This window comes from Geotrypetes seraphini, chromosome 12 (genome assembly GCF_902459505.1).
Source record: "Geotrypetes seraphini chromosome 12, aGeoSer1.1, whole genome shotgun sequence".
Classification (NCBI taxonomy): domain Eukaryota; kingdom Metazoa; phylum Chordata; class Amphibia; order Gymnophiona; family Dermophiidae; genus Geotrypetes; species Geotrypetes seraphini.
This window is the reverse complement of record NC_047095.1, coordinates 63,794,221-63,821,239: the sequence shown is the minus strand read 5'-3', so window position 1 is coordinate 63,821,239 and position 27,019 is coordinate 63,794,221. Positions and strand designations below refer to the sequence as shown.

The window sequence follows — 27,019 nt, the reverse complement described above, 5'->3', positions numbered from 1 at the left end:
CGTAGCACTTTTTAAAAACATTTCCCGTTTTCATTGATGCTGCTACCTGCAAAAACTTAATGCAGGTGTGTTTATCGCCTTCTAATTAGGAGCAGCTGTGCTTCCGTATTAACCCTGTGTTATCCAGTTAGCAACACTAATCAGAACAAGCTAGCTACATGTTTCAAGTTTATTAGGATTTTATATACCGCCTATCAAGGTTATCTAAGCGGTTTTTACAATCAGGTACTCAAGCATTTTCCCTCTCTGTCCCGGTGGGCTCACAATCTATTTAACGTACCTGGGGCTATGAAGGATTAAGTGACTTGTCCAGGGTCACAAGGAACAGTGCGGGATTTGAACCCACAACCCAAGGGTGCCGAGGCTGTAGCTTCAACCACCGCGCCACACATAACACATCCACCCCTTCATTACCCAGCCATGACACGCTCCAAAAATTTTTTTTTAAAATACATGAACATGCTGTTAGCACGCAGAAAAGGGAATATTAGCGCATACCACAAAACACTTTAACATGTTTTGTGCATTAAGAACATGGTAAGTGTTTAGAGTAGCAGACAATGCACCAGGGAAAGTGGGGTTCACATCTCACACCTCCCTTACAGAATCCCTGTGATGGTGGTTAAGTCATTTCATACTTCAATGCCTCAGGTACAAGTTAGGTAACAAATCCACTTGGATAGGACAGTTTTAAAAAAGATATTAATATGTAGCTCTTCTCCTCTCAGTATCAATTCCATGTTACCAGTGAGTTTTGTTTTCCAAATGCTTAAACGTACCTGAATTGTAACTCATTTGAGTTTTATTCTACCAATATAGTTCATTGAAGATAAGTTGAAAGGGGTGCTGAAAAGTTCTCAGCCCAACCAAGGCGAGAAAGAGGTGAATACACTGTAGTTAAATCAATGATCTGAAACAATGTCAAAAACATTGAATTGACCCTTAACAAAATAAGATGACACTCTTTTCAGCTCCAGTGGCAAAATAACGCTCAGAATTTAGGATGTTGGTTGGTTGGGCTGAGAACTTTTCAGCACCCCTCCTATGAAAGTACAGGACAATCAAGCCATTGTGACCTCACTGATGAGGTTGGCTCTTATTGGTGGAATGAGGCATTATGACATCACAATCTCAGCTCTGGTTGCCAGAGACTGAAACTCTTCACACTACCAGGGGATGCTGAAAAGTTCTCAGCCCAACCGAGACGAGAATGATCTGAATATACGGTAGTTAAATCAATGATCTGAAACAATGTCAAAACACAGAATTGGCCCTTAACGAAATAAGATGGCACTCTTTTCAGCCACAATGGCAAAATAATGCTCATAATTTAGGAAGTTGGCTGGATGGGTTGAGAATTTTTCAGCATCCCCTCAAGTATGTAATAAAAGTGAGCCAAGTATAGGACAATCCAGCCATTGTGACATCACTGATAAGGTTGTATCTTACTGGTGGAATGAGGCATTATGACATCATAATTTCAGCTCTGGTTACCAGAGACTGAAAGTCTTCACACACTAGGAGGAGGTGCTGAAAGTTCTCAGCTCAACCAAGACGAGAATGATGTGGATATGGGTCAATCAATGATCTGAAACAAGGTCAAAACAGAGAATTGGCCCTTAACAAAATAAGATAACACTCTTTTTAGCTACAGTGACAAAATAACACTCAGAATTTAGGAACTTTCCAGCACCTTCTTGTAGTGGAGCACAAACTTATTTGGTCTTTTTTCCCTTAATATGTATGCAATTGCTTATTCAAGGGCTTTAGTTAGATTGTGAACCTACTGGACAGTTAAGGATATTCTCCAAGCACCTTATATTAGTTATTTTATTGTTTGTGAACCGTTGTGAACTTCGAAGAAGTATTGACGGTGTACAAAAAAAAAAAATTGACAGAGAAAGAGAAAGCTATTCAGCTGACAGCCTTACCAAGGTACATGCTGGAGCAGACGTCTTGTGTATTTTCTTTGGGAGGGCGTGAGGAGACGGGTGCATCAGACATGGAGCTTGACTTTCCAATCTAGAAAAGAATGACACATTTTGAAGACATGAAATTTGTCATGTATATGGTTTGGTTTTGGTTTTAGGAATGTTTCATCCTGTTAAAGATCCTATTTTAGTCACCATTACATTAGTGATTTCCGCCATTACCTTGCGGGTCAAGGCGGATTACAAAAGGAGTTATCTGGCCATTTCCGGAGGAATTGAAGAGCAGAGCGAGTTGCTTCAGAGAACTGGGAGGAGTCGGGCGGTGTTAGTTTGTCTTCGAGGATTTCTTGAAAAGCATGGTTTTTATTTCTTTCCTGAACGGTTTGGAGTCTGGGGTCGTTATCCGTAAATCGAAGAGTTGGTAGTCTAGTTTCGCTGCTTGTGTGGCTAGAAGGCCACCGTGCAGTTTTTTTTTTTTCGTTTGACGTTTCTAATTGGGGGATGCGTGAACGGTTTGTGGGTTCTTTCTGCCTGCCTTTGCTCCTTAGACAAAGCATCCATACTTTGAGCACAATTCGCTGAAATTTGTTAAAATAGTCTCTTACTGACATGCTAATACTCTCGCCACTTACTTGTCAAGTCATCTACACAAGTTTCAAGTTTCTTATCTTATTTGATTAAACGCTTTTCAGGATACAAAGCGTTTTACAGAGAAATAAAATTGGATTTCTTAAATCACAAATACATCGTAAATAAAAATAATTACTTAAAATTAAAAAACAAACCGGGGTAACAAACCACTTGAAACAGTAGGAAAGGAGGAAAAAAGAAAAAATACAATTAAAAAAAAATAAAAAATGTATTAATCAGATTAGGTTAGAACATAAGGAAGGTGTGAGGAAAAGAATTTGGGAACAGGAAAATCTAAAGAGAGGGGGTAGATAATCTGAGTTTAATAAAAGATGATGAAATTCAGAATCAACCGGAAAATAAACTTTTAGTTAAAGGCTTCTTTAAAAAGAAGACACTTTAAGCTATTTTTAAATTTTTTCAAATCTTGTTCAAGTCGTAAATATAGAGGGAGTGAGTTCCAAATAGTTGGGGCTGTAACTGAGAAGATCAGGTCACGGCGAGTAATTTACAGAATGGTGAATCCAGAGGCTAGACAGGTTAACTTTCAAAAGCACTTAAGCCAGGGATGTCCAATGTCGGTCCTCGAGGGCCGCAATCCAGTCGGGTTTTCAGGATTCCCCCAATGAATATGCATTGAAAGCAGTGCATGCAAATAGATCTCATGCATATTCATTGGGGAAATCCTGAAAACCCGACTGGACTGCGGCCCTCGAGGACCGACATTGGACACCCCTGACTTAAGCAGTCTAGCACTAACTGCATAAGTGCTTATTTAAAAAAAAAAAAAAAAAAATCCAAAGGACATACAAATACCTTTAATCATTTAGGGCTAGATTCTCCTAAAAACGAGGACAAAAACGATGGGCTGCTATTGCAATTTTAAAAAAGCGAGCCATTCTCCCCCCAAAATGCTCATGCAAATGAGGGTGGCGGAGAGTAGCGAAGACGCGCAAAATATGCATGTGCCCATCGCTGGTTATAGTTGATAGAATTAAATTAAATAAATAAGTTAGCTATACCACGCTCAGCTATATCACGACTCTGCTGCTTCTCCCCAAACCACACGGCCTCCATAACATCTTCCAGTCGAAGGGCGTGAGCTTTCCACTACAGAATGACACATTTTCCCCCGTCCCCACAGGAACTCAATTTCCCCGTGAGTTTTGTTGCTGTCCGTGTCCCATTCTTGTAAGTTCTGCCTTATCTGCACAAGCCTCGAACACTTTAAAGCAGGGCTGCCCAAGTCCGGTCCTCGACATCTACTGGCAGGCCAGGTTTTCAGGATATCCACAATGAATATGCAGGAGAAAGATTTGCCTGCACTGCCTTCTCGGTATGCAAATCTCTCTCATGCATATTCATTATGGATATTCTTAAAACCTGGCCTGCCAGTAGATCTTGAGGACCGGACTTGGGCAGCCCTGCTTTAAAGTGTTTGAGGCTTGTGCAGATGAGGGCGGAGCTTAGGCATTGATGGAATGAGGCATTATGACATCACAATCCGAGCTCTAGAATGTTGCTACTTAGGATTTTAAAGTGTTTGAGGCTTGTGCAGATGAGAATGCAGCTTAGGCATTGGTGGAATGAGGCATTATGACATCACAATCCGAGCTCCAGAATGTTGCTACTTAGGATTTTAAAGTGTTTGAGGACAGAGCTTGCAGGGATGAGGCAGGGACAGGTAAAGAACTCACCGGGACGGGACAGGAAAATGAGTTCTCACGGGGACGGGGAAAAATTTGACCCCTGTGTCATTCTGTACTTTCCACCACCCTGCTGCAGGCTTCAGGAGAAGTTTCCGCAGTGCAGCTCACCTCCCTCTTCCTTGTCTGCCCATTGTTTCAAGCCTCCTCTCCAGATTTAGCCACGTGTGCAATATCTGTTTACACATGTGCAACCAAACAAATGCATACAGGTTGTCTTTTGCTAAGGGAAAGGGAGTCTGTTTATTTTTCTTTGCAAAATGCACCTAAAATAAATAAAAGGGACAAACAGAATCCTTGACTAGGGAAGCAAAGCTAAAACCAGTTTTTCAAAGGGAAAATTACCATTATAAGTGGACCCTGCAGAGTTTAAATGCATCATGTTCTGCATTTCTGTATCGATAAAGACCACTAACAGTCTGTTGGGATACAGGATACAATAGATAAGATTATATAGGTAAACCTTAGTATAATAAACTTAAGCCTAGCTTAAAAGTCCCTATTAAGTCAAAAGGCATCAATATTCCGGGCACAACACACGGGAGTGAAATTAAGCAGATTAGTTTAGTTGGCTTTTCATACAGACACAGGATAAAAGTAATCATAACAATCTGAATCAATATTAATTAGAGTTCAAATTGAATAAATTACACAATGTACTTCAATTGCACGGTATTAAAATGGCAGAATAATGGATCTGATTTAAGAGAAAAGATGATTAATGCCGAGATATAAGCAGCGCACTGAGCCATAGGCTGGCGACAGGGACCGGCTTGAGCTTGTGACCTTGCAAACGAAGAGCTGGGATGGACAGTCTGAGAATGGTGGATTAAGGTCTCCCTCGAAATGTGCAACTGACTGCTTCAACTGTCCCTCAGGGTAAGATAAAAATGCATTCACTGATATTCAAAGACAGTTATCCAGATAAGAACATAAGAATTGCCGCTGCTGGGTCAGACCAGTGGTCCATCATGGCCAACAGTCCGCTCCCCAAGCGGCCCTTAGGTCAAAGCCCAGTGCCCTACTAGAGTCTAGCCTTACTTGTGTACATTCTGGTTCAGCAGGAACTTGTCTAACTTCGTCTTGAATCCCTGGAGGGTGTTTCCCTCTCTTTGAATCCCTGGAGGGTGTTTCCCTCTCTTTGAATCCCTGAAGGGTGTTTTCCCCTATAACAGCCTCCGGAAGAGCGTTCCAGTTCTCTACCACTCTCTGGGTGAAGAAGAACTTCCTTACCTTTGTACGGAATCTATCCCCTTTCAACTTCAGAGAGTGCCTTCTCATTCTCTCTGCTTTGGAGAGGGTGAACAACCTGTCTTTATCTACTAAGTCTATTCCCTTCATTATCTTGAATGTTTCGATCATGTCTCCTCTCAGTCTCCTGTTTTCAAGGGAGAAGAGGCCCAGTTTCTCTAGTCTCTCACTGTACGGCAATTCCTCCATAAGAACATAAGAATTGCCGCTGCTGGGTCAGACCAGTGGTCCATCGTACCTAGCAGTCCACTTGCGCGGTGGTGCTATTTGAGTCTAGCTTTACCTGCGTACGTTCTGATTCAGCAGGAACTTGTCTAACTTTGTCTTGAATCCCTGGAGGGTGTTTTCCTTTACGACAGCCTCCGGAAGAGCGTTCCAGTTTACCACCACTCTCTGGGTGAAGAAGAACTTCCTTACGTTTGTACGGAATCTATCCCCTTTTAACTTTAGAGAGTGTCCTCTCATTCTCCTTACCGTGGAGAGGGTGAACAACCTGTCTTTATCTACTAAGTCTATTCACAGCTTTTAAAAAACTCGGACAAAGTGCTGGGTTTTGAAAAACCGTCCGGACATGTCTGGGGAAATCCGGACGTCTAGTAATCCTATTCAAACAGCGGTGATATCATGTGACGATGTCTGCATAGCTAACCGGGCAAGTAATGTATCTGGCACGGAGTATCATGTGCACCTCTTCCGATCCAGATATTCAGTTGCAATGCCCAGATATCTCAAATTAGATGGAGACAGACGGCATTTGAAAAAGCCCCGACTGCCACCAGCTCAGCATTGACCTGTAATTTATTTCAATTATTTTTTTCATTCTATATTTTAATTGTATTTCATTTTAAGACCACGAAACAACAGATGATATAGAAAAAAATTTGAAAAACCACAAATAAAAAGAAAAAGTAGAAAGGTCACAAGTAGCGGAGAGGGTCTTTGCAAACATAGCACTCGGAAAAGGGCAGAATGAAGACAGACCTGCATGCATTATTTACCAAGTGGCCACATCGTGATTTGTGTAATGAGTTGATGCTCTCTGTTGGGTAAACATTTCTTAATAATTAATTCTCAATATTCTATTAGACTTTTTGACCAACACCCTACACTGAATTAATGTTTGGAGAGAACTATCCACCATGCCGTTACTCCTGACAACATCTTTAAAAAAGGATCGAGAGGTGACCCGGGGAACTACAGACCGGTAAGTCTGACTTCGGTTCCAGGGAAGATGGCGGAAGCGCTGATACGAAAGCAGCACTGATGAGCATCTAGAAAGGAATAAACTGATGAAAACAAGCCAATATGGCTTCTGCTAGGGAAGATCGTGCCTAACGAACTTATTGCACTTCTTTGAAGGAATTAACAAACAAATGGGCAAAGGGGACCTCATAGACATCGTATACTTAGATTTCCAAAAAGCCTTTGACAAGGTACCCCATAACCGTCTACTACGGAAACTGAAGAACCATGGGGTGGAAGGAGAAGTACATAGATGGATCAAAAATTGGTTGGCGGGTAGGAAGCAGAGTGTAGGAGTGAAGGGCCACTACTCGGACTGGAGGAGGGTCACGAGTGGTGTTCCGCAGGGGTCGATACTTGGACTGCTGCTGTTCAATGTATTTATAAACGATCTAGAACATGGACGAAGTGCGAAGTAATAAAATTCGCAGACAACACCAAACTATTTAGTGGAGTTGGGACCAAAGAGGACTGTGAGGATTTACAAAGGGACCTGAACAAACTAGAAGAGTGGGCGAAGAGATGGTAGATGAAGTTTAATGTAGAGAAATGTAAAGTCTTGCATGTAGGAAATGGAAACCCGAAGTACAGCTATACGATGGGAGGGCTGGTAATGGGTGAAAGTACCCTAGAAAAGGACTTGGGGGTGATGGTGGAGAGGACAATGAAGCCGTTGGCACAGTGCGCAGCGGCCTCTAAGAAGGCGAATAGAATGCTTGGTATTATCAAGAAAGAATGAAAGAAGTTATCCTGCCATCGTATCAGGCGATGGTGCGCCCGCATCTGGAGTACTGCGTCCAATATTGGTCACCGTACCTTAAGAAGGATATGGCGATACTCGAGAGGGTTCAGAAAAGAGTGACGCGATTGATAAAAGGTATGGAAAACCTTTCATATGCTGAAAGATTAGAGAAACTGGGGTTCTTGTCCCTGGAGAAGCGGAGACTTAGAGGGGACATGATAGAGACCTACAAGATCATGGAGAAAGTGGAGAGGGACAGATTTTTCAAACGTTCGAAAACTACAAGAACGAGACGGCATTCGGAAAAATTAAGGGGGGACAGATTCAGAACCAATGCTAGGAAGTTCTTCTTCACCCAAAGGGTGGTGGACATCTGGAATGCGCTTCCAGAGGGTGTGATAGGACAGAGTGTGGTTTTGGGGTTCAAGAAGGGATTAGATAATTTCCTGAAGGAAAAAAGGATAGAAGGGTATAGATAGAGGATTACTATACAGGTCCTGGACCTGATGGGCCACCATGTGAGCGGACTGCTGGGCGTGATGGACCTCTGGTTTGACCCAGCAGAGACACTGCTTATGTTCTTATGTCCGGTACTGTATAACCAAAGTCCTTTCTCCTGTCTGAGAAGTCTTCAACCCATGCCCGTAACGTTCCATTTGCCGCTGTTTCATCTCATCGGCCTCTCTATTGTCTGCTTACTCCGTTTACTGGCACTTATGGGGAATTTAGGAGACATCTAAAAACATATCTGTTTTCAACGTATTAGGCAGCTAATTCGTAAACATTTTATTATGCACTATTTTGATCATTTTAGGGCTCCTTTTACGAAGGTGCGCTATGGGTTTTACCGCACGCACCGGATTAGCGCGCACTATAGCGCGCGCTAGCCAAAAATCTACCGCCTGCTCAAAAGGAGGCGGTAGCAGCTAGCGCGCGTGGCATTTTAGCGCACGTTATTCCACACGTTTAGCGCGCGTTATATCTTAGCGCGCCTTTGTAAAAGGAGCCCTTCGTGTCTCTAATTATTGGCGTTTAACTTTTTTAGTTCTATTCAACTTCTTTTATTGTTGTTTTTTTAAACTATTGTAAACCGCATAGAACTTTACGGCCTTGCGGTATATAAACTGATTATTATTATTATTTTGTAAGATCCTTTGTGGCTCTTCCCCATTAGTTTTGCTTTTGATAATCCAACATGATTGATTCATGTGATATCTTCTCCCCTCCTATTGTCCGTTCCACTTCTTCTTTCTCTTTAAATAATGTAGTTCTACCGCCTCCCTTCTGTACCAGTTTGTCTGTCAGTCTTGTATTGTTAAGTCTTTGTACGATGTCCCTATGTTGTACCCTGTACTTTTAAACATGATATGTACACCACCTTGAAGTCTGATTTGGCAGTATAATAAGATTTTAATAAACTTGAAACTTGAAAATGCCTTCAAATCAACTGCCACTTCACTGCTTACCCTCGCCTTCAGCTCATTTATGAATGCATTAAAGAGTATTGTTATTTTTTTAGTTCCAGAGAGGACTTTTCCTCCTATCCTACAGCAATTTAATTTCAGTAAGGGGCCTCTATCTGTTACAGTTTGAGGTACTTTTTATGCATGGGCAATTAGCATGCATTGCGCATTTAATGCATGTTAAAAAAAAAAAAAAAAAGCTAAGTTCAATTATATAGCCAGGTGCCTCCACTTAGGTGTCCCAAGGACACATAGTGGAAGCCTTTTCTATAATGACAACTGGGCACCCAGATTCCATTATAAAATACTAGTGTCACCTGCTATCGACCTGGTGTAGTTATAAACTCTTAAGGCAGCAGGGGCACAGGAAACTCACAGTATTCTGTAAATTATGTCCCATAAGGGTGGAACTCATCAAACAGCATTAGGGTCTTAAGTCACCCCCATCCCCACCCCTTTTACAAAACCGTGGAAGTGGTTTTTGCACTCGATGCATGCACTGCGCTGCTCCCGACGCTCATAGAGATCCTATGAGCGTCGGGAGCAGGGCAGAGCATTTAGTGCTCCAGCCTGGGCTACAAACTGCTTCCGTGGTTTTATAAAAAAGGGGGGGGGGGATTTATTTGGCCCCTATTGTGACTTGATTGCTTTGTTGCTCAAGTTAAGATAACTACTGCATAAAAAAATGGAAAATAAAATGGCTTTCTGCTAGTTTTCAAGGACCGATCGCGTCAAAGAATGACGCTTGTCTGGGCGCTGGTATCCTTACGCACACAGACGCTCATAACATCGGTGTCAGGTCAAAAGCGCGCCGGGACAAAGGCGCGCCCAGACAATTGAGCGCAGTGCGGAGGTGCGCGCCGCACAAAAGTACTGTTTTTACGACTCCAACGGGGGGGGGGGGGGTATGGGGGGAACCCCCCCACTTTACTTAATAGAGATCATGCCGTGTTGTGGGGGCGTTGTGGGGGGTGTGGGGGGTTGTAACCCCCCACATTTTACTGAAAACTTTACTTTTTCCCTATTTTTAGGGAAAAAGTTAAGTTTACAGTAAAATGTGGAGGGTTACAACCCCCCAAACCCCCCACAACGCCGGCGCAATCTCTATTAAGTAAACTGGGGGGGGCTCCCCAACAAAACCCCCCATCAGAGCCCCTAAAAACTGTAATTTTCTTCGGCGCGTGCCTCCATCTTGCGCTCAGTTGTCGGCGCGCGCCTTTGTCTTTCGCGGGGTTGTCTATGAACCCATAACATCAACAGACTCTTGTGTACGCAACATACATGTCATCTATCCTAGTGTAGACTTATGAAGGAGATTTTTTAAAATAAAGTAAAATTCTGGAATCTCTCGTGGGACACCCGGAATCTCTTCAGGGAACACCATTGTGCCGCGGTACACAGTTTGAGAGACATTCTCTAGAGCAGTGATTCCCAACCCTGTCCTGGAGGAACACCAGGCCAATCGGGTTTTCAGGCTAGCCCTAATGAATATGCATGAGAGAGATTTGCATATGATGGAAGTGATAGGCATGCAAATTTGCTTCATGCATATTCATTAGGGCTAGCCTGAAAACCCGATTGGCCTGGTGTTCCTCCAGGACAGGGTTGGGAACCACTGCTCTAGTAGAGCAGTGGTTCCCAACCCTGTCCTGGAGGACCCCCAAGGCCAGTCGGGTTTTCTGGTTTATTTCTTGATTAAATTGTTGGGATGGGAGGGGAGGGATATTTTTTCTACATTTTTATTGATGGAATTTAAGTGCTTACGTTGATTATTAATGTCTGTATAATTTTTGGCACTTTGTATTAGTTTTGAAAATTAATAAAGATTAATAAATAAATAAATAATGGCTTTAAAAGTTTTAAAAGAAGAGAAGGAGCAGGAGAGGGTTTGACTTTTGATGGCTTCAACAGCTGACAGCAGAGCTTTAGTAACGGCTAATTTGTCCCTTTTGATAACCAAATATCAGGCTGAAGAGAGAGAGACACGCACTATTCATAGAAGCAAAGAGGAAGGATGAAAATGTGTGTAATCATTTTTTGTTAGCGAAAGAACAAGACTTGATCAAGGTCCGCATTGTCAACACATTTGTCGAGAACACCTACATGTCTGACTACAAACGGAGGCTTCCAGCATGTTTCCTTCTTGAATTCATAAGGGCCGAGGTTCAAGTTGGCCAACCTCTGTCTTGACTCCTCCGACAGTTCGCACATTCGTCTCCAGGTGTATGGGGATGGAGAACGGGACCTGGAAGACACCGTGGGCTGCTCATAGCTTTTTAGGCGTAGGCTGCACACACTTTTTCTCCCAAAGGACTCCAGTCTTCCCTGAGCATCCATCTCTGGGGCTTTGCAGTTGATGCTGGATGGCCCCGCCTGACCCAAATTATTAGAGAAAAGAGAAAAACAATGATCACATAAAAGTACAGTGCTGGGAACAGAACAGCATACACAACAACTCTTCGATGACCTACAGACATGGAAATAAATATGAATAAAAATAAGCTGAATCGTCCGCTTCTGCATTCTGGAAAGCTCTCTCACCTGAAATATGAGCCAAAATAAAATAAGAATAAATTACACAGTGGTTAGAAAAATATTGATCCTATTTCCAAGGGAGCTAATAGTCATCTTTCTAAATGTCACAGTGATTTTTTGTTGGCTACATGCCTGAGACTGGCCTACTTAAGTAATCATTGTGGCGCATTTATTTAGACTGTGTACTCATAACCTTCCAACTTTTGCATCTTGCTTAATGGAAAATTGATGCTGTGTTTGGGAAAATATTTAACCGTAAACTTTTATAAAATATTTATAAAAGTATTTATACAAAAGTATAGCATTTTATAAAGTATTTAACAGTAAACTTTTATAAAATATTTATAAAAGTATTTATGCAAAAGTATAGCATTTTATAAAGTATTTAACAGTAAACTTTTAAACATTATATACCCTATGGACATGTTCGCATTTAGCACGCGCTAAATCGACTACTTCACCTTAGTAAAAGGTACCCTGAGATGTATGGATTTTGTTTTGCCTGAAAAATCTTCCTTGTTGTGAGCTGTAGTCAGGAGTGAGGCTTTGACGATGGGAGACTATAGTTGCCTGGATATATATATATTTTTTTTCTTTTGTAGTGGAAAAATAAAGGCACAAGATATTTTCCTGTGAAAAGAATCATTTTTGTGAAAGCAATACTTGAACACGTAGGTAAAACTGACCACCCTGTGGGGCTTCCTCCTTGTTGTGGAGGACGCCAGGATCGTCAACGCTGCCCGCTGAGGCACTGTAACGGTTGAATCGTGGCCTGGTGGGTGACAAAGCCCACACCTTGCCTCCTTGAGATTTGAAGAAGCTGCGGACGAACAGAATAAGAACATAAGATTTGCCGCTGCTGGGTCGGTCCAGCGGTCCATCGTGCCCAGCAGTCCGCTCACATGACGGCCCTTAGGTCAAAGACCAGTGCACTACTAGAGTCTAGCTTTACCTGCGTATGTTCTGGTCCAGCAGGAACTTATCTAACCTTTTCTTGAATCCCTGTAGGTTTCAAAAATAGTTTAGGCAAGAAAAAAGTCTATTTGCCCCTTTATGCCACTTTTTGGATGTTTTTTTTTTTCTTTTGAAAATGAGTCACATCATATCCTAAGTTGAGGTGCTTATAAACTAAACTAAACTAAATCTTGGGTTTGTATACCGCGCCATCTCCATATTTGTGGAGCTCGGCACGGTTTACAGGAATTGTAATGAGAAAGGAACTCTAAGGAAAGGGCAGAGGAAGGAAGGAAGTTAGAGGGCTAGGATGTCAGAAGAGGAGGGAGAGTTAGGTTTTTGAGAAAAGCCAGGTTTTCAGATGTTTACGGAAGGGTTGGAGAGCACTCAGGTTCCGAAGAGGGGAGGTAAGGTTGTTCCAGAGCTCGATGAATCTGAAGGGGAGGGAAGTCCCCAGTTTTCCTGGGTGGGAAATGCCTTTTAGTGAGGGGAAGGATAATTTCGATTTTGGGGGTAGGTCTGGTGGTATTGAGATTAGAGGAATTCCAAGATTTACAAAACTCCCCTGCGCCAGATGACATACAGGTCCTAAGAGGAAATGAAGGCAATTCAAAAACTTGGTGCCTTGATTTACTGCTACAGCGGGGTATACCTAGTGCTAGTTCTATAACAACACTTAGGCATGACTAAGTCATTTTAGAATATTAGTGCAAACCCAAACTGTTACACCAAAACTTAGGCTAATCCCTTACACCATGTCAATGGCAGGTGTTAATGAACACAAAAATTGCCATACTGGAACAGACCAAAGGTCCATCAAGCCCAGCATCCTGTTTCCAACAGTGGCCACCCCAGGTCCCAAGTACCTAGCTAGATCCCAAGTAGTAAAACAGACTTTATGCTGCTTATCCTAGGAATAAGCAGTATATTTCCCCAGGCCATCTCAATAGTGGCCTAGGGACTTCTCTTTTAGGAAATGATCCAAGCCTTTTTTTAAACCCCGCTAAGCTAACTGATTTGACCACATTCTCTAGGAACAAATTCCAGAGTTGAATTACATGTTGTGTGAAGAAATATTTTTGCTGGTTTGTTTTAAATCTACTACTTAGTAACTTCATCGCATGTCCTCTAGTCCTAGTATTTTTTGAAAGAGTGAACAAGCGTTTCACTTCTACTCATTTTATAGACCTCTGTCTTATCATCCCCTGATGCCATCTCTTCTCCAAGCTTAAGAGCCCTAGCCACTTTAGTCTTTCCTCATAGGGAAGTCGTCCCATCCCATCTCTTTTATCACATCAAGGTGCGCCAAGTGATGTGGGTAATTGATAGAATTGATATTCTATCAATTACCCATATAGTCACAGTGTTCCCTCTAAGCTGAGCAGGTGTCCTCCAGCTGCATTGCTACCACTAGGGGGTGGAATATTTTCAGTCGCTAAGGACAGGTATGTTCCCTGGAGTCCTGCAGAACTTGCCTGTCCCTCACAATTGAAAAATGTGACAGTAAAACAGCACCCTCTATTGGTGAGACTGTGGGCTGCCATACTCTTCCCATGTTTATGTTCACCTTGGAATTATATTGTTGTTATGTGCTATAGAATAGCTCCTAATCCACTTATGCGTTTGATATGTGTAAGAGGCATGTAGTCTTAGATGCAAGTCGATAAGAAATGACCCAAATTGATTTAGCCAGAATTGAATAGGGGCCTCCTGGTTCCCACTCAGTTATTATAATCTGCCAAGTCTTTCTCTCGCTCTGTGATTTGTTCTGACTTTTCGTACTTCACAAATGAACTTTCCTACTTAAATCTTTGCCGGCACGAGCAGCATCTCCAGTCCTTGGTCTTTAATGCAACACCTTTGTCACTGAGCTAACAGAATGACATGGGTAATACCTGCCTACAGAACAGTTAAACTTGGTCTATAGTTGTTGAAAACTGGTATTGCCTCTTTATTATAAATTCATGCATGACAAAGCCAAGAGATGTCCATTTTTCTAATGTTTCACCTCATTTTGTACATAGGAACAAAGATGGGTCACACTGAGTCAGATCAGAGGTCAATCAAGCCAAGTTCTCGATATCCAACAGTGGCCAACCCAAGTCACAAATGTCAAGCACATTTTGAAACAACAGATCATTGCATGACACTCACTGGCAAAGATTGAAGAATGGTCTGAAATTTGGCAGCATAAATTTAATGCTAAGAAATGCAAGGTCATGCATTTGGGCTGCAAAAACCCGAGGAAACGGTACATATTATGGAGTGAAGAGCTTATGTGCACGATAGAAGAGCGGAACTTGGGTGTGATTGTATGTGATGATCTTATGGTGGCCAAACAGGTTGAAAAGGTGACGTCGATAGCTAGAAAGATGCTAGGTTGCATGGGGAGAGGTATGGCCATTAGGAAAAAGGAGATATTGATGCCTCTGTATAACTCTTGTGAGGCTACTAAAATGGTGTGTGGTCTTCGTCATAAGATCTCAATCTGTATACTTTAGAGGAAAGGCGGGAGAGGAGAAATGATAGAGACGTTTAAATACGTCATGTAAATGCGCATGAGTCGAGTCTCTTTCATTTGAAAGGAAACTCTGTAATGAGAGGGCATAGGATGAAGTGAAGAGGTGATAGGCTCTGGAGTAATCTGGGGAAATAATTTTTTTATGGAAAGGGTGGTGGATGCGTGGAACAGTCTCCCGGAAGAGGTGATGGAAACAAAGACGGTGTCTGAATTCAAGAGGGCCTGGGATAGGCACGTGGGATCTCTCAGAGTAAGAGATAATGGTTACTGTGGATGGGCAGACTGCATGGGCCATCTGCCAACATGTTGCTATATTTCTTCACCGTCAGGAGCAGCATCTCCAACTAGCTGCTTGTTTTGGCATCAGCTCTTCCTCTGAAGTCACCTCCTGGTCATAGGACCGGGACGTGACATAAGAGGTAGGACCAAGTGGAGTAGAACGGGTACAAGTGGATTGATTTTTCACTCCGTCAAAAACTATAAAGACTAGGGGACACTCGAAGTTACAGGGAAATACTTTTAAAATCGATGTTATTCACTCAGAGAATAGTTAAGCTCTGGAATGCATTGCCAGAGGTTATGGTAAGAGCAGATAGCATAGCTGGTTTTAAGAAAGGTTTGAACAATTTCCAGGAGGAAAAGTCTGTTATTGAGAAAGACATGGGAGAAGCCACTGCTTGCCCTAGATCAGTGACAAGGAATGTTGTTACTATTTGGGGTTCCGGAATCTTTTATTCCTCTTTGGGATTCCGGAATCTTTCTATTCTTTAGGATTCTGAATGGAATGTTGCTACTCTGGGGATTCCGGAATCTTGCTACTCTTTAGGATTCTGAATGGAATGTTGCTACTCTTTGGGTTTTGGCCAGGTACTAGTGACCTGGATTGGTTACCATGAGAACGGGCTACTGGGCTTGATGAACCATTGGTCTGACCCAGTAAGGCTAGTCTTATGTTCTTATTGCGAAGTTAAAGAGGTATGGGGAAAAGGAAGGCACGCATGTTATGAGGGGCAAGGAAGGAGTGGGGGCATAAAATAAGGGGGTATCACCGCCCAGGTGTCTCCTACTCTCACCAGGGCAGGATTAATTTTTCGAGGGCCCCTAGGCACACAAGTACACTGGGCCCCCCTGGCCCTGCCCCACCCCCATTTATCTGTTTTCTTCTTTACTTCTTTATTTCCAATTGTATTTCTTTTCTTTTTTTTTTAAATTCAACCAAAGATTAGCATACCAATGCACAGTTTTTCTTCTATGCAACCCCCAAACATCTCTGAACAAATCCCTCTTCCTTCCCTTCCCACCCACTTACCCAGGACATTAACTCTGAACCCTTTCACTACGTATATAAAAGTGTTGAAACATATTGTAAAGTAGTAATACTATCCGAAATATAAGTCTATATTAATAACCAAGTTTACAACGCCTCTCAACTGCCTCACTCTACATCAACCAACTGTAACCCATATGTATGTATAAACAACCAAATCTGTAACTCCTCTAGTACGTTCCACCCCATGTATGTTAACTTGTAACGAAACAACAAGGCAAGCAGTCCACCAAAGAATCCAACACGAAACAAAGAAGATCGTCAGACAATAAGGAGATTCAAATCAGGTTTATTCAAGGTGCTCCCAAGAACCATGCTCGATGCATTTCGCCAAACAAGGCTAGTCAACGCTAACAGAAAACCATGTCTTTCATAAACACAGAAACAGATACACTTTCACCCAGTATGGAATAAGCAATCAGAAACTAAAAATAGAAATATGTAGATAAAGGTTAAATTGAACCACCAAGAAGCCAAACTGCATATAGTGAAACACCACAGAAACAATGACACACAGCCCCCTAATACTCTGCAAAATATAAATATAGCAGATGAAAATTTGAAGAAACAGACAAACAATCACTACTTTACAAATTAAGAAATAGAAACAAAACAAAAATTGAAAATAAGAATATACCATTTTATTGGACTAATCCATTTTTGAATTAACTTTCAGAGGCCATAGCCTCCTTCTTCAGGTCAATATAGTATACTGCTGTTACTTATACTGTCCTGACCTGAGAAACGGGGGTTTGGTCTCTAAAAGTTAGTAAAAAAATGTATTAAAATTAGTTCAATAAAAAGATTATCTTATTTTCTGTTTATAAAAGTTTTATCAATACAACTACAATATCATTTTATTCTAAAGCAACAAAAAATATTTTTTCTACCTTTTGTCGTTTCTGCTTTAATCATCTTGTCTTCACTCTCTTCTTTCTAGTCAGCATCTGTCTTCTCTCTGTCTTCCATGCAGTATCAGCCAATTCCATCCACTGTCTGCCCTCTCCCGTTCCATATGGTATCTTCCCTATTTCTATGCTCCTTCCATAAACTGTCTATCCTGTGCCCCTTCTCTCCTTTGTTCATGATTCATTTTAGCTTCACTCCCTCTCCATTTTTCTGTCTCCACACCCTCCCCATGCTATGCTCTGGCATCTCTCTCTTCTCCTTTCCTTCCTTCCTTCCCTCCTTCATTCCTTCTCACTCCACCCCATGGTCTGGCATCTCTATCTCCTTCCCTTTCCTTCCCCATGCCCAGGCATCTCTCCTTCGAACTCCCCCTCCTCCTCCATTATCTGGCATCTCCTCACCTTCCTTTCTTTCCCTCCCTCCCTCCTTCCCTTCCCCTGTTCTGACATCTGACTCCTTTCCTTCCCCCATGCCCTGGCATCTCTCCCTCCCCCTCCATGATCTGGTATCTCCTTTCCTTCCTTCTTTCCCTCCCTCCCACAGAGTTGGCATCTCTTGCTCCTCTCCCTTTTCCTTCTCCCTCCTTCCCTCTCTCTCCCCAATTGCGTGCAGTAGCAGCAGCATTTCTCTTCCTCCCTTCCCTGTGCAGCAGAAGCATTTCTCCCCCCTCCCCACTTCCAGTGCAGCAGTAGCATTTCTTCTGTGCCTCCCTCCGGCGAGTGTTTAGCTGCTGTCCAGCTCCCTTGCTGCGTGCAGTGGTTTTTCCACTCAAAGTCTGCAGCTGCATCGGAAGCCTTCTCTCTAGTTAAAGAAAGCAGCAGTATAGGGAGGGTGGTTCTGGCGGCAGGCCCCCCTGACCATTTCAGAACCTAGGCCCGTGCCTACTGGGCCTACGCTTTCATCTGACCCTGACTCTCACTATGCCACTGCCCCCCACCCCCACCCCAATGTGTATTTGGATACAGTTCCCTGCTGTTTGCTCTACTTGGACCCCAGAAGATAATAAGTTATTTAAGTAGCTCTCAAAGAGCAGAATAGAGGGCATGATCAAAACCTGGTAGGAAAAAGAAAGAGGCAGGAGCATAAATCCTCCAAGTTAAAAATTATAGGCTGTTTTCAAATTCAAGGATCTCATCAATCCAATTTCCTCCCCCAAGCCCACACTGCCGAATCTTGATTAAAATGTAATCAAGCTGTCCACCCATGTCAGCCGCTTCACTCTGTAAGGAAATGCAAACGCCAATACTAACCTGACATGGTTCCTGAAAGTCCCATTATGAAAATAAACAGGGGAGCGACTTACACATTCAAAAGCCAATGTGATTATTTTTTTTTTTTTTTTTTTCTTTAATTTTTAGGAAATGCATCTCAGTCCATTATATCATTGACCCAGTTCTCAGAACCTGATTGTAACCTGCTTCTGCATTATTCCAAATGCATTATGCATGTGTTAATGAGGGAGACTGCAGAAGTTTCCGGTTGGGGAGTAGTCCCCTGGAGGGGGAAGGAAGAAAAACAATGATTAAACATCAAGGTCTAATAAGGAAAAAAAAAGGGTATTAGAGCAGTAAATGTCACCTAATGTAACAAACCATTTCTAATTTTAAAGCTTTTTCCCTTTGTTAGCTTCAGACTTTAATAAAGATAATTAGAAAAGACAGAACAGAAATACTGAATGTCAGGCGAATAACATTTGTGTCTGACGATTCAATTACAGGCAGTTATATTGCTTTTGTTCAATTAAGGTTTGCCTTTTTATTTCAATACATTTCTTTGTCAGAGGTCCTTTGTAATCTCACACTACATATGTTGCTTAAAAAAAAGAAAAAAAGCTGTCAATATTTCTAAAGCAGCCTCTCCAGTTGATAGTGTATCGTCTTGGTGTTTATCTAAGGACTTGTAGAGGGGCATTTTCGATATGATGTCTGAATCCAAGTTTGCGGATCCCCGTTCACACTGCTGGGTGATGTTTCAGCCAAAAAGTGTCCTAAAAAGGCAATACTCATAGCGACCAAAGGGGATGGAACTCCTCTCGTATGAGGAAAGACTAAAACGGTTAGGGCTCTTCAGCTTGGAAAAGAGACGGCTGAGGGGGGGAGATATGATTGAAGTCTATAAAATCCTGAGTGGAGTAGAACGGGTACAAGTGGATCGATTTTTCACTCCGTCAAAAATGACAAAGACTAGGGGTCACTCGATGGAGTTACTGGAAAATACTTTTAAAACCAATAGGAGGAAATTTTTTTTTTTTCACTCAGAGAATAGTTAAGTTCTGGAATGCATTGCCAGAGCGTAGCTGGTTTTAAGAAAAGTTTGGACAATTTCCTGGAGGAAAAGTCCATAGTCTGTTATTGAGAAAGACATGGGGGAAGCCACTTCTTGCCCTGGATTGCATAGATTATTGCTACTCGTGACCTGGATTGGCCACCATGAGACCAGGCTACTGGGCTTGATGGACCATTGGTCTGACCCAGTATGGCTGTTCTTATGTTTTTACGTGAGCCAAGTATAAGACAATCAAGCCATTCTATCATCACTGATGAGGTTGGCTCTGAGGCACTGTGGACTGAGGCATTATGACATCACAATCTCAGCTCTGGAATGTTGTTCTCTTTGGGGTTCCGGAATCTTGCTATTCTTTGAGATGCTGGAATGTTGCTATTCCTTGTGTTTTGGCCATGTACTAGGGACCTGGATTGGCCACCGTGAAAACGAGCTACTGGGCTTGATGGACCATTGGTCTGACCCAGTAAGGCTATTCTTAGGTTCTTAAAACAAAAAGGGACACTCATGATTATGATCCCTTAAACTGATTTAAGGTGCTCAGAACCAAGGAGATGGTAAGAAGCTCCCCATTTGTCCCCATTTGTGGAGGTCCTTACCTCCCCCTACATGAAAAATGTAGGCCAAGTGAATGTCGCGCCCAATCTTGTATGGACAATCTTGTATGGTTCCTCTCGAATTCTCTGGCAGTCTCTTGGTCGGTCACTTGGTCGGTCAAGTTTGAGCACTCTGGACCCTTCCTGGACTCTCTGGTCACTCCAATCTCTACTGGTCATAGCTGGACATGTTTGAGCACTCTAGTCCCTTACTGGACTCTTTAGTCTACAGGTCACTGCTGGTTACAAAGTTCACTACCAGTCACGGCCAGCCAAGTTTGGGCTTACTGAGGATTAGGATAGGTGCCAGGATTCATCCACTCTAGAGTTGCCCAAGAGAGAGAGAGCTTCTGAGAAGCTTGCTTTTTCCTTCCAAATCCAAGGCACAGCTCTCTCTGAAGGTCCTGCTTTTCATACACACACCCTCTCCTTTTTGGTTTAGGGTGAAAAAAGCTGTACTTATCCAAGAGTCCAAGAAATACTCCTTATCTTCTGTATGAGCCCAGAGTTGTTACTTCTACCGCTCTTATAGCAAATATGGGCATAAGAGCCTTTTTACAACAAGAAGTTCACAGAGTTCCTCTGATAAGTTGTAGTACAGTTCTGCAACTCAAGGAGTATTTAGAGAAAAGGGATATATTTTCGCTCCATAAGATGCACCTGACCATAAGACGAACCCTAGATTTAGCTGCTTCTAACGTTCATAGAGTTCCTATGAGTGTCGGGAGCAGCGTGCGGCATTCAGCGCAGCTCCCAGCACTAAAAAACGCTAGCGCGGTTTGGTAAAAGGGGGGGGGCCTTAATCTAATCTTAATAATGAATATTACTCGTACTTTGACTCTTTCTTACAGAAGGGCCCCGTCCAATTGTGCTACCCTTTCCCGTCTCTCTATCCTATTCGACATGTAGTTCTCTCCCTCTTCCCTTTTTGATAAATTTGTCTGATTCGATTCCCATGCTGACGTATTTCTAAATGCTTTTTGTCATATCACTGTCTGTATGTAGTCTCTTCCTTTGTAAACCGCTCTGTACCAGTATGTCAGTTTGTCATATTGTCCATGTCCCCTGATTTTAGTTTTTACTATATATTTACCTGTAGGGCGTTTAGAAATTGGATAAGCGGAAAATCAAAAAAAAAATTTTTTTTTTAATTCTTTATTCATTTTCAGACTTACAATAAGTGTGACAATATGTCCAAACAAATTAACAATAAATATATCACTTAATAATCATCAATGGTACAAATTATATGCTCTTATCACCCAGAAAATCAAATTTTAATAAAACTTGGAAACTTAAGAACATAAGAACTGCCAGTGCTGAGTCAGACCAGTGGTCCATCTTGCCCAGCGGTCCGCTCACGCAGCGGCCCTCTGGTCTAGTCTAACTGAGACTAGCCCCGTCAGCGCACGTTCCTGTTCAGCAGAAACTTGTCTAACTTTGTCTTGAATCCTTGGAGGGTGTTTTCCACTCTCTATTCTAGCTCCAGTCGCAGACCCTATATCTGTGCTAAGGGAAAGACAAAATTTCAAGTCTGAAATAGAGAATGGCACAGGGACAAATTTGTCCCAGTCCCCGCAAGATCTCAGTACCCCTGAACCGTCCCGAGTTCTGTCCCTGTCCCGTTCCTGCAAGCTCTGCCTTAATTCACACACCTCACACAGTTAGGATTTTAAAGTGTTCGAGGCTGAGGCAGATGAGGAGAGAGCTTGCCGGAATGGGACAGGGATAGAGGGATCCCACAGGGACAGGACCACTAATAAGAGTGAGCAAAGCAATTTAAGAAAAGGGAATCAGATGAATAAGCACCAACATTTCACACGCCAAGCACAATTCTAATTACCCCTCTCTGGGCATAATAAGGAGTTTGCTAGTACCCAGCTGCTAGGACCTGATGTTTAATCCAGTGGTATAGAAAAAAAAAAAACACCCAACAGGGAAGGAAAACAGTTAACTAAAGCCAACAGGGGGACAGCAGCAAACTTCTAGACAAAACAGTTGCAAGTAAGTTGAGATAACAGGAGACACAGAGAAACAGTAATAGCCTAGAGCAATACCAGACATTTCAAATCAGAGAAAAGAAATGAGAAGCAATGACACCTTTATCCCATGCTGTCCCTCCTCTGGCAAATCTCTCTAAATTCAAAGTTTGCTTTCTTTCTTTAATCTATTTCTGTCAATCAAATAAGAAGGTGCCAATTATTTCAAGAGCACCATAATATTTTCAAAGGTGAAATCTTTAATCTTCTTGCATTCCTCAATAGAAAAAAAAAAAAAGTCATTTATTTGAAATTTACTATTTGGCAATCCTACGCATGCATTGTCATTTCTAGGGAAGAGAACGTGGCAACCTGTTTTTCTTTGGACATTCTCCCTCTCAAGTGAGGCATCCTCCCTCCCGTTATCCCACTCTTCTGGAACTCCTCTAACCCTAATTCCACTAGATCCTCCCAAAAACTGAAACTATCATTCCCCTCTACAAAAGGTATATCCCGCGTAGGAAAACTAGGAACATCCCTCCCCTTTAGAACCACAGAACTCTGGAACAACCTCACATCCCCGCTCAGAGTTTCAAGTTCCCTCCAATCCTTCCGCAAACACCTGAAAACTTGGCTCTTTTCAAAAATCTAACACCTCCCGCTCTTTGGTACCCTGTCCCTCTTTATCTTCCTAGCTCCTTTCCTATAACCCTTCATTGTAGCTCCTTTTCAATCTAACCCTGTAAACCGTGCCGAGCTCTACGCTTGTGGAGATGGCGCGGTATACAAACCTAAGGTTTAGTTTAGTTTAGATCCCAGTAAAGTGAAAGACAAATCAGTGAGGTGAGGGAGGGAGAAATGTTGCCAGTGATAAGATCAAGGCTTCAAAAGCAATCTCACAGGAGACCATTCAGATGATAAAATCAAACCTGCACGAACCACTGCCCACATTGTTTACAGTTGCTAGGCAACTAGCTGGCTTGATAATGCCCTAACCAGGCAGCCATCTTGAATTGTTGACATGTTCCTATGGCTACCACCTTAGGCTTCCCCAGATACCAGACACCAAGAAAGAAAGATTGAGGGGAAGAAAGAGAAAATAAAAGTCAAAATAAAAGAGATCTGTGTGCAAGAAGCAAGATGGCACATACTTGAGCATTCCTACATAACGAGCACCAGTCAGTACCTGATATCTGCTGATGAGATCTGTTCAAAGTAGTTTGGCCAAGAATAATCCTTCTGCAAAGTGACAAGGAATCCAATGTGTGTACAAGTGAAACTAAGCTAGTAGTCGGTGCATGACCAAAGCAGGGAGGAGAGAACTGCTCACTGCATCATCTGGGTGGAGCATTCTTCATTGCAAGCAAGAGTGAGGGGCTGTCTTTCCTGTTCATTACAGAGTGGGTAGGAAGGAGGAGGTGCGAAATAGGAGTTTCCAGGGCCCCCTGTCACTGGCTTGAGGGCAGAGTAGGAGAGAGAGAGAAGGAAGTGGCCATGAAAAAGATGAATCTCAGCAAAATAAACACGAACCGCTTTTAAGAAGCGATCCCCATTCCTGGTGTTTTATCCTCCCCCCTTTCCTTTAATTAATTTGTTTTTAATGATGTAATTATTAACTTTTCCCCTCCCCCCTTTCCCCTCAAGCTCATATTCGTATTTGTAATTTGTCTATTTAATGTTCACATTTCCCCCCCTACAAAAAATTTATTTTAACCTTTCATTTTTTGGCATTGTAAATCGGCCAAGTGCACGTCAATGGTATATTACAATTAATTTAACTTGAGGCAGGGATTCCGATCCCAATAACTTTATTGCCAATATAGGTGTGTATGCATTGCCAAACTCAAACATTTTGAGGTTAAGGTAAGTCTCATGAGTAATATGAGTCTCTCTGTCACTCACCAAGGGACTGGAAAGTGCAAAGTTGTTTCCTAATGAATATTATCTGAAAAGTAATGAGGAAAGGAGGAGGAGGAATTATATATTAAGTAATTTGTCCGCTGTGTCCATCTGTCCCACACTTGGTTAAAAATGTGTCCCTCTAACAACATCATACAGAAGAGATAATGCAATGAGGAAAGGAAGAATGGGAAGGGGCAAAGGAAGGATGGGTGGGAGGTAAAAAATAATAAAACATGCAATGAGAAGAAGTAGGATCCAAAAAAGCTAAAGTGCTACTGAAATTGCCCACGTCAACCATATATTTAGCACTGGAAGCAGACTTAGGTTTCACAGATATTTTTCACATCTATGAAAGAGAGAAAAAGGGAGACCTCAGCTGTTGTTTGAAGAGCCAATAATGTATATGGGATCAAACTGCATTGGACGGGACCAGAATCGATCTTAGGTTCTCAAAAAAAATCCTCTCCATTTTTTTAGATAATTTGAAAAAAATACGTCTTTGGTGAATATTCACTCGTGAAAACTTTACAAATAAATGTGAATTTAGAGGTGCAGAATCAGAAGAAAAGAGCACTTATCTTTCATAAGCCCAGAAGGCTCCGTTTCACACAACTGAATTGGCTTCCTCAGGGGGGGGGTTCAAAAAAACAAAGCTGCTCCTCATGTTTGACTTACGGAATTTAGGAAGGGCTGCTGAAAAGTTCTCAGTCCAGTCAACAAAGTTGGGGCAGTCTCCATTGAGGGCTGTACACTTAGGCCTAGATTCTTTAAGAAAATGCATTCTGATTTGTGGCGTGAGAGAGTGGGCATCTCTCCTGCTGCTGGGGGGGCTGGTCGCTGCAGGGGGGTGTTGTTTGTGGTGGGAGAGAGTGGCATCTCACTTGCTGCTGGGGGGGGGCTGGCCACTGCACGGGGTGTATTGTTTGTAGTGGGAGAGAGTGGACATCTCTCCTGAGGCTGGGGGGGGGGGTCGTTGCAAGGGGGGGGTGTTCTTTGTTGCAGGAGAGAATGGGCATCTCTCTTGCTGCTGGGGGGGCTGGCCACTGCAGGGGGGGTGTTGTTTGTGGTGGGAGAGAGTGGGCATCTCTCCTGCTGCTGGGGGGGGGGGCTGGTCGCTGCAGGGGGTGTTGTTTGTGGTGGGAGAGAGTGGCATCTCTCCTGAGGCTGGTCGTTGCAGGGGGGGTGTTCTTTGTGGCAGGAGAGAGTGGGCATCTCTCATGCTGCTGGGGGGGCTGGTCGCTGCAGGGGGTGTTGTTTGTGGCGGGAGAGAGTGGGCATCTCTCTTGCTGCTGGGGGGGGGGGATGTCAGTTGACTTTCTAGCAGTCTCCACTACTGCCATACTGGGGTTTTAAACAGTGCTGTCACTGTACCGAAACCCCCTCCCCCTCCCCGGACCAGTCGCTGATTTTTGTAGCCAAAAGCCAACGCCAGTCTTGGAGATTGGCTCAACAATTTTAAAGATTCCACTGGAGTGCTCATGTTAATGATGAAGAACCCATTTGCATGTCAGTGTCAGAGACTGCTAGAAACCTCGCTAAAGACAGAGATAAGCCATTTTTATAATCCGCCGTTAAAATGCCTGCAAGCTAAACCGTTGGAAAACAGTTTCGCGACGGCATTAAAGTTTGAGAATCTGGGCCCATGGTCGGATTAACGGGTAGGCCCAGTAGGCACGTGCCTAGGACCCAAACATTTCAGGGGGGCCCGCTGAAGAAACAACAGACGTCTCCGACTTTTTTTGTTTTCAAACAGGCCCCGGGGAAATCGGTAACACGGGAGAGACTTCGAGAACTTCCTGCAACCATTTTGCTCAGTGATCTGCACGGGGCAGGAGCGTAGGAAGATCGCTCCTGCCCCGAAAGCTCACTAGACCACCAGGTAAGGTCCAGGATGCTGGGGGGAAGGTAGGGGTGGGTCAGAGCCGGCCAAAAAGTTATTCGCGAATTTTCAACATTTGCGAACCGGCTCTACCCCTAACCCCCGTGAATATTGAGGGAGAAGTGTCCTGGAATAGTACATGTGTCAACCTAGACTTATCAAATCCGATGTCTACATTCTATCTAAAAAATAGATCTACACATGTATCAAAAGCAATGCACCTGAAAAGAGTTAAACAGCTCAGTAAGTGCACATGGAAAAAAAAATATTACAATGTAATTATCCAGATTAAGGCATCAGAGCCTTATAATCAAATAAAAAAACTAGGAGTCAAAGAACTAAATTAGAGCAAAGAAAGTGAGCAAAATAGAAGACAAATACGATATTATTTATATGCAGTGAAGCCATTGGTGTTTGCAAGATAAATCACACCGCTCCAAGGCCTCTCTCTCTATTAGCTTCCAATCTAAGTCTGAGCACTGGAAGGTCAATTCATTTGCTCAAGGTTATATACCGAGAAATAAATCAGGGCACCGTGGTTTCACATTCTGTTTTAAGCACCACACTAAGAAGTAAATATTCAAGCTTCCGTTGTTGGTGTGGCAAAACCTGGAAGCAGTTCTTGACCACTGGGTTTGCTGCAATAATCAAACTAAGATTACCAGACTACGTTGCCTCACTTTGGTTTTTGTACATTTTTTAAGGTAAAAGCTAGAAAGAGAAAAATGACAGCAGATGAAGGCCAAATGGCCCATCTGCAGCATCCACTATCTCCTCCTCTCCCTATTGGCAACGGCTCTTAACATTTGCATCTCCTCTTCCTATAGGCTAAGGCTCTTAATACCTGCATTGTGATGTCATAGAACTTTATGGTTATAGAAACATAGACACACCACAAAAATATATTCCAATAAATACCCACTACTATGGAGAAGTACAAACAAGAGATAAGGATATGTAGTTATATGGAGAAAAGATCTCAGTTTCCTCTTAGAGAGGTCACTATGTCTGCCGTACTCAACTTAAAGCAGCATAGGAGAAAACATCCCTGGTCAAAAAACTCCACTACATACTGCTAACTAAAGAGACTAATATTTAGAGTCCACAAAAAAACTTATCTCTTAGGGTCACTATTCTCCAGGTGAGGCAAGAATCCAGATAGTTTGCTT

General features: G+C 42.7%; 1 protein-coding gene across 2 annotated transcripts in view; it reads right to left on the bottom strand.

Annotated features, from left to right (window-relative positions):
* The window catches only part of SPATA6 (spermatogenesis associated 6), a 71,413-nt gene extending 48,043 nt beyond the window's left edge, over positions 1-23,370 (bottom strand). The window contains exons 1-3 of one of the 2 annotated variants that reach the window (XM_033916868.1): positions 23,256-23,370; positions 11,069-11,338; positions 1,932-2,022 (exon numbers count right to left, since the gene is read on the bottom strand). In XM_033916868.1, coding sequence (XP_033772759.1) covers positions 1,932-2,022; positions 11,069-11,302 — 325 coding nt within the window. In that variant the 5' untranslated portion in view covers positions 11,303-11,338; positions 23,256-23,370. The remainder of the gene's footprint in view (positions 1-1,931; positions 2,023-11,068; positions 11,339-23,255) is intronic. The other variant, XM_033916869.1, reaches the window with a different exon arrangement.
* Between the last annotated feature and the right edge of the window lie 3,649 nt (positions 23,371-27,019).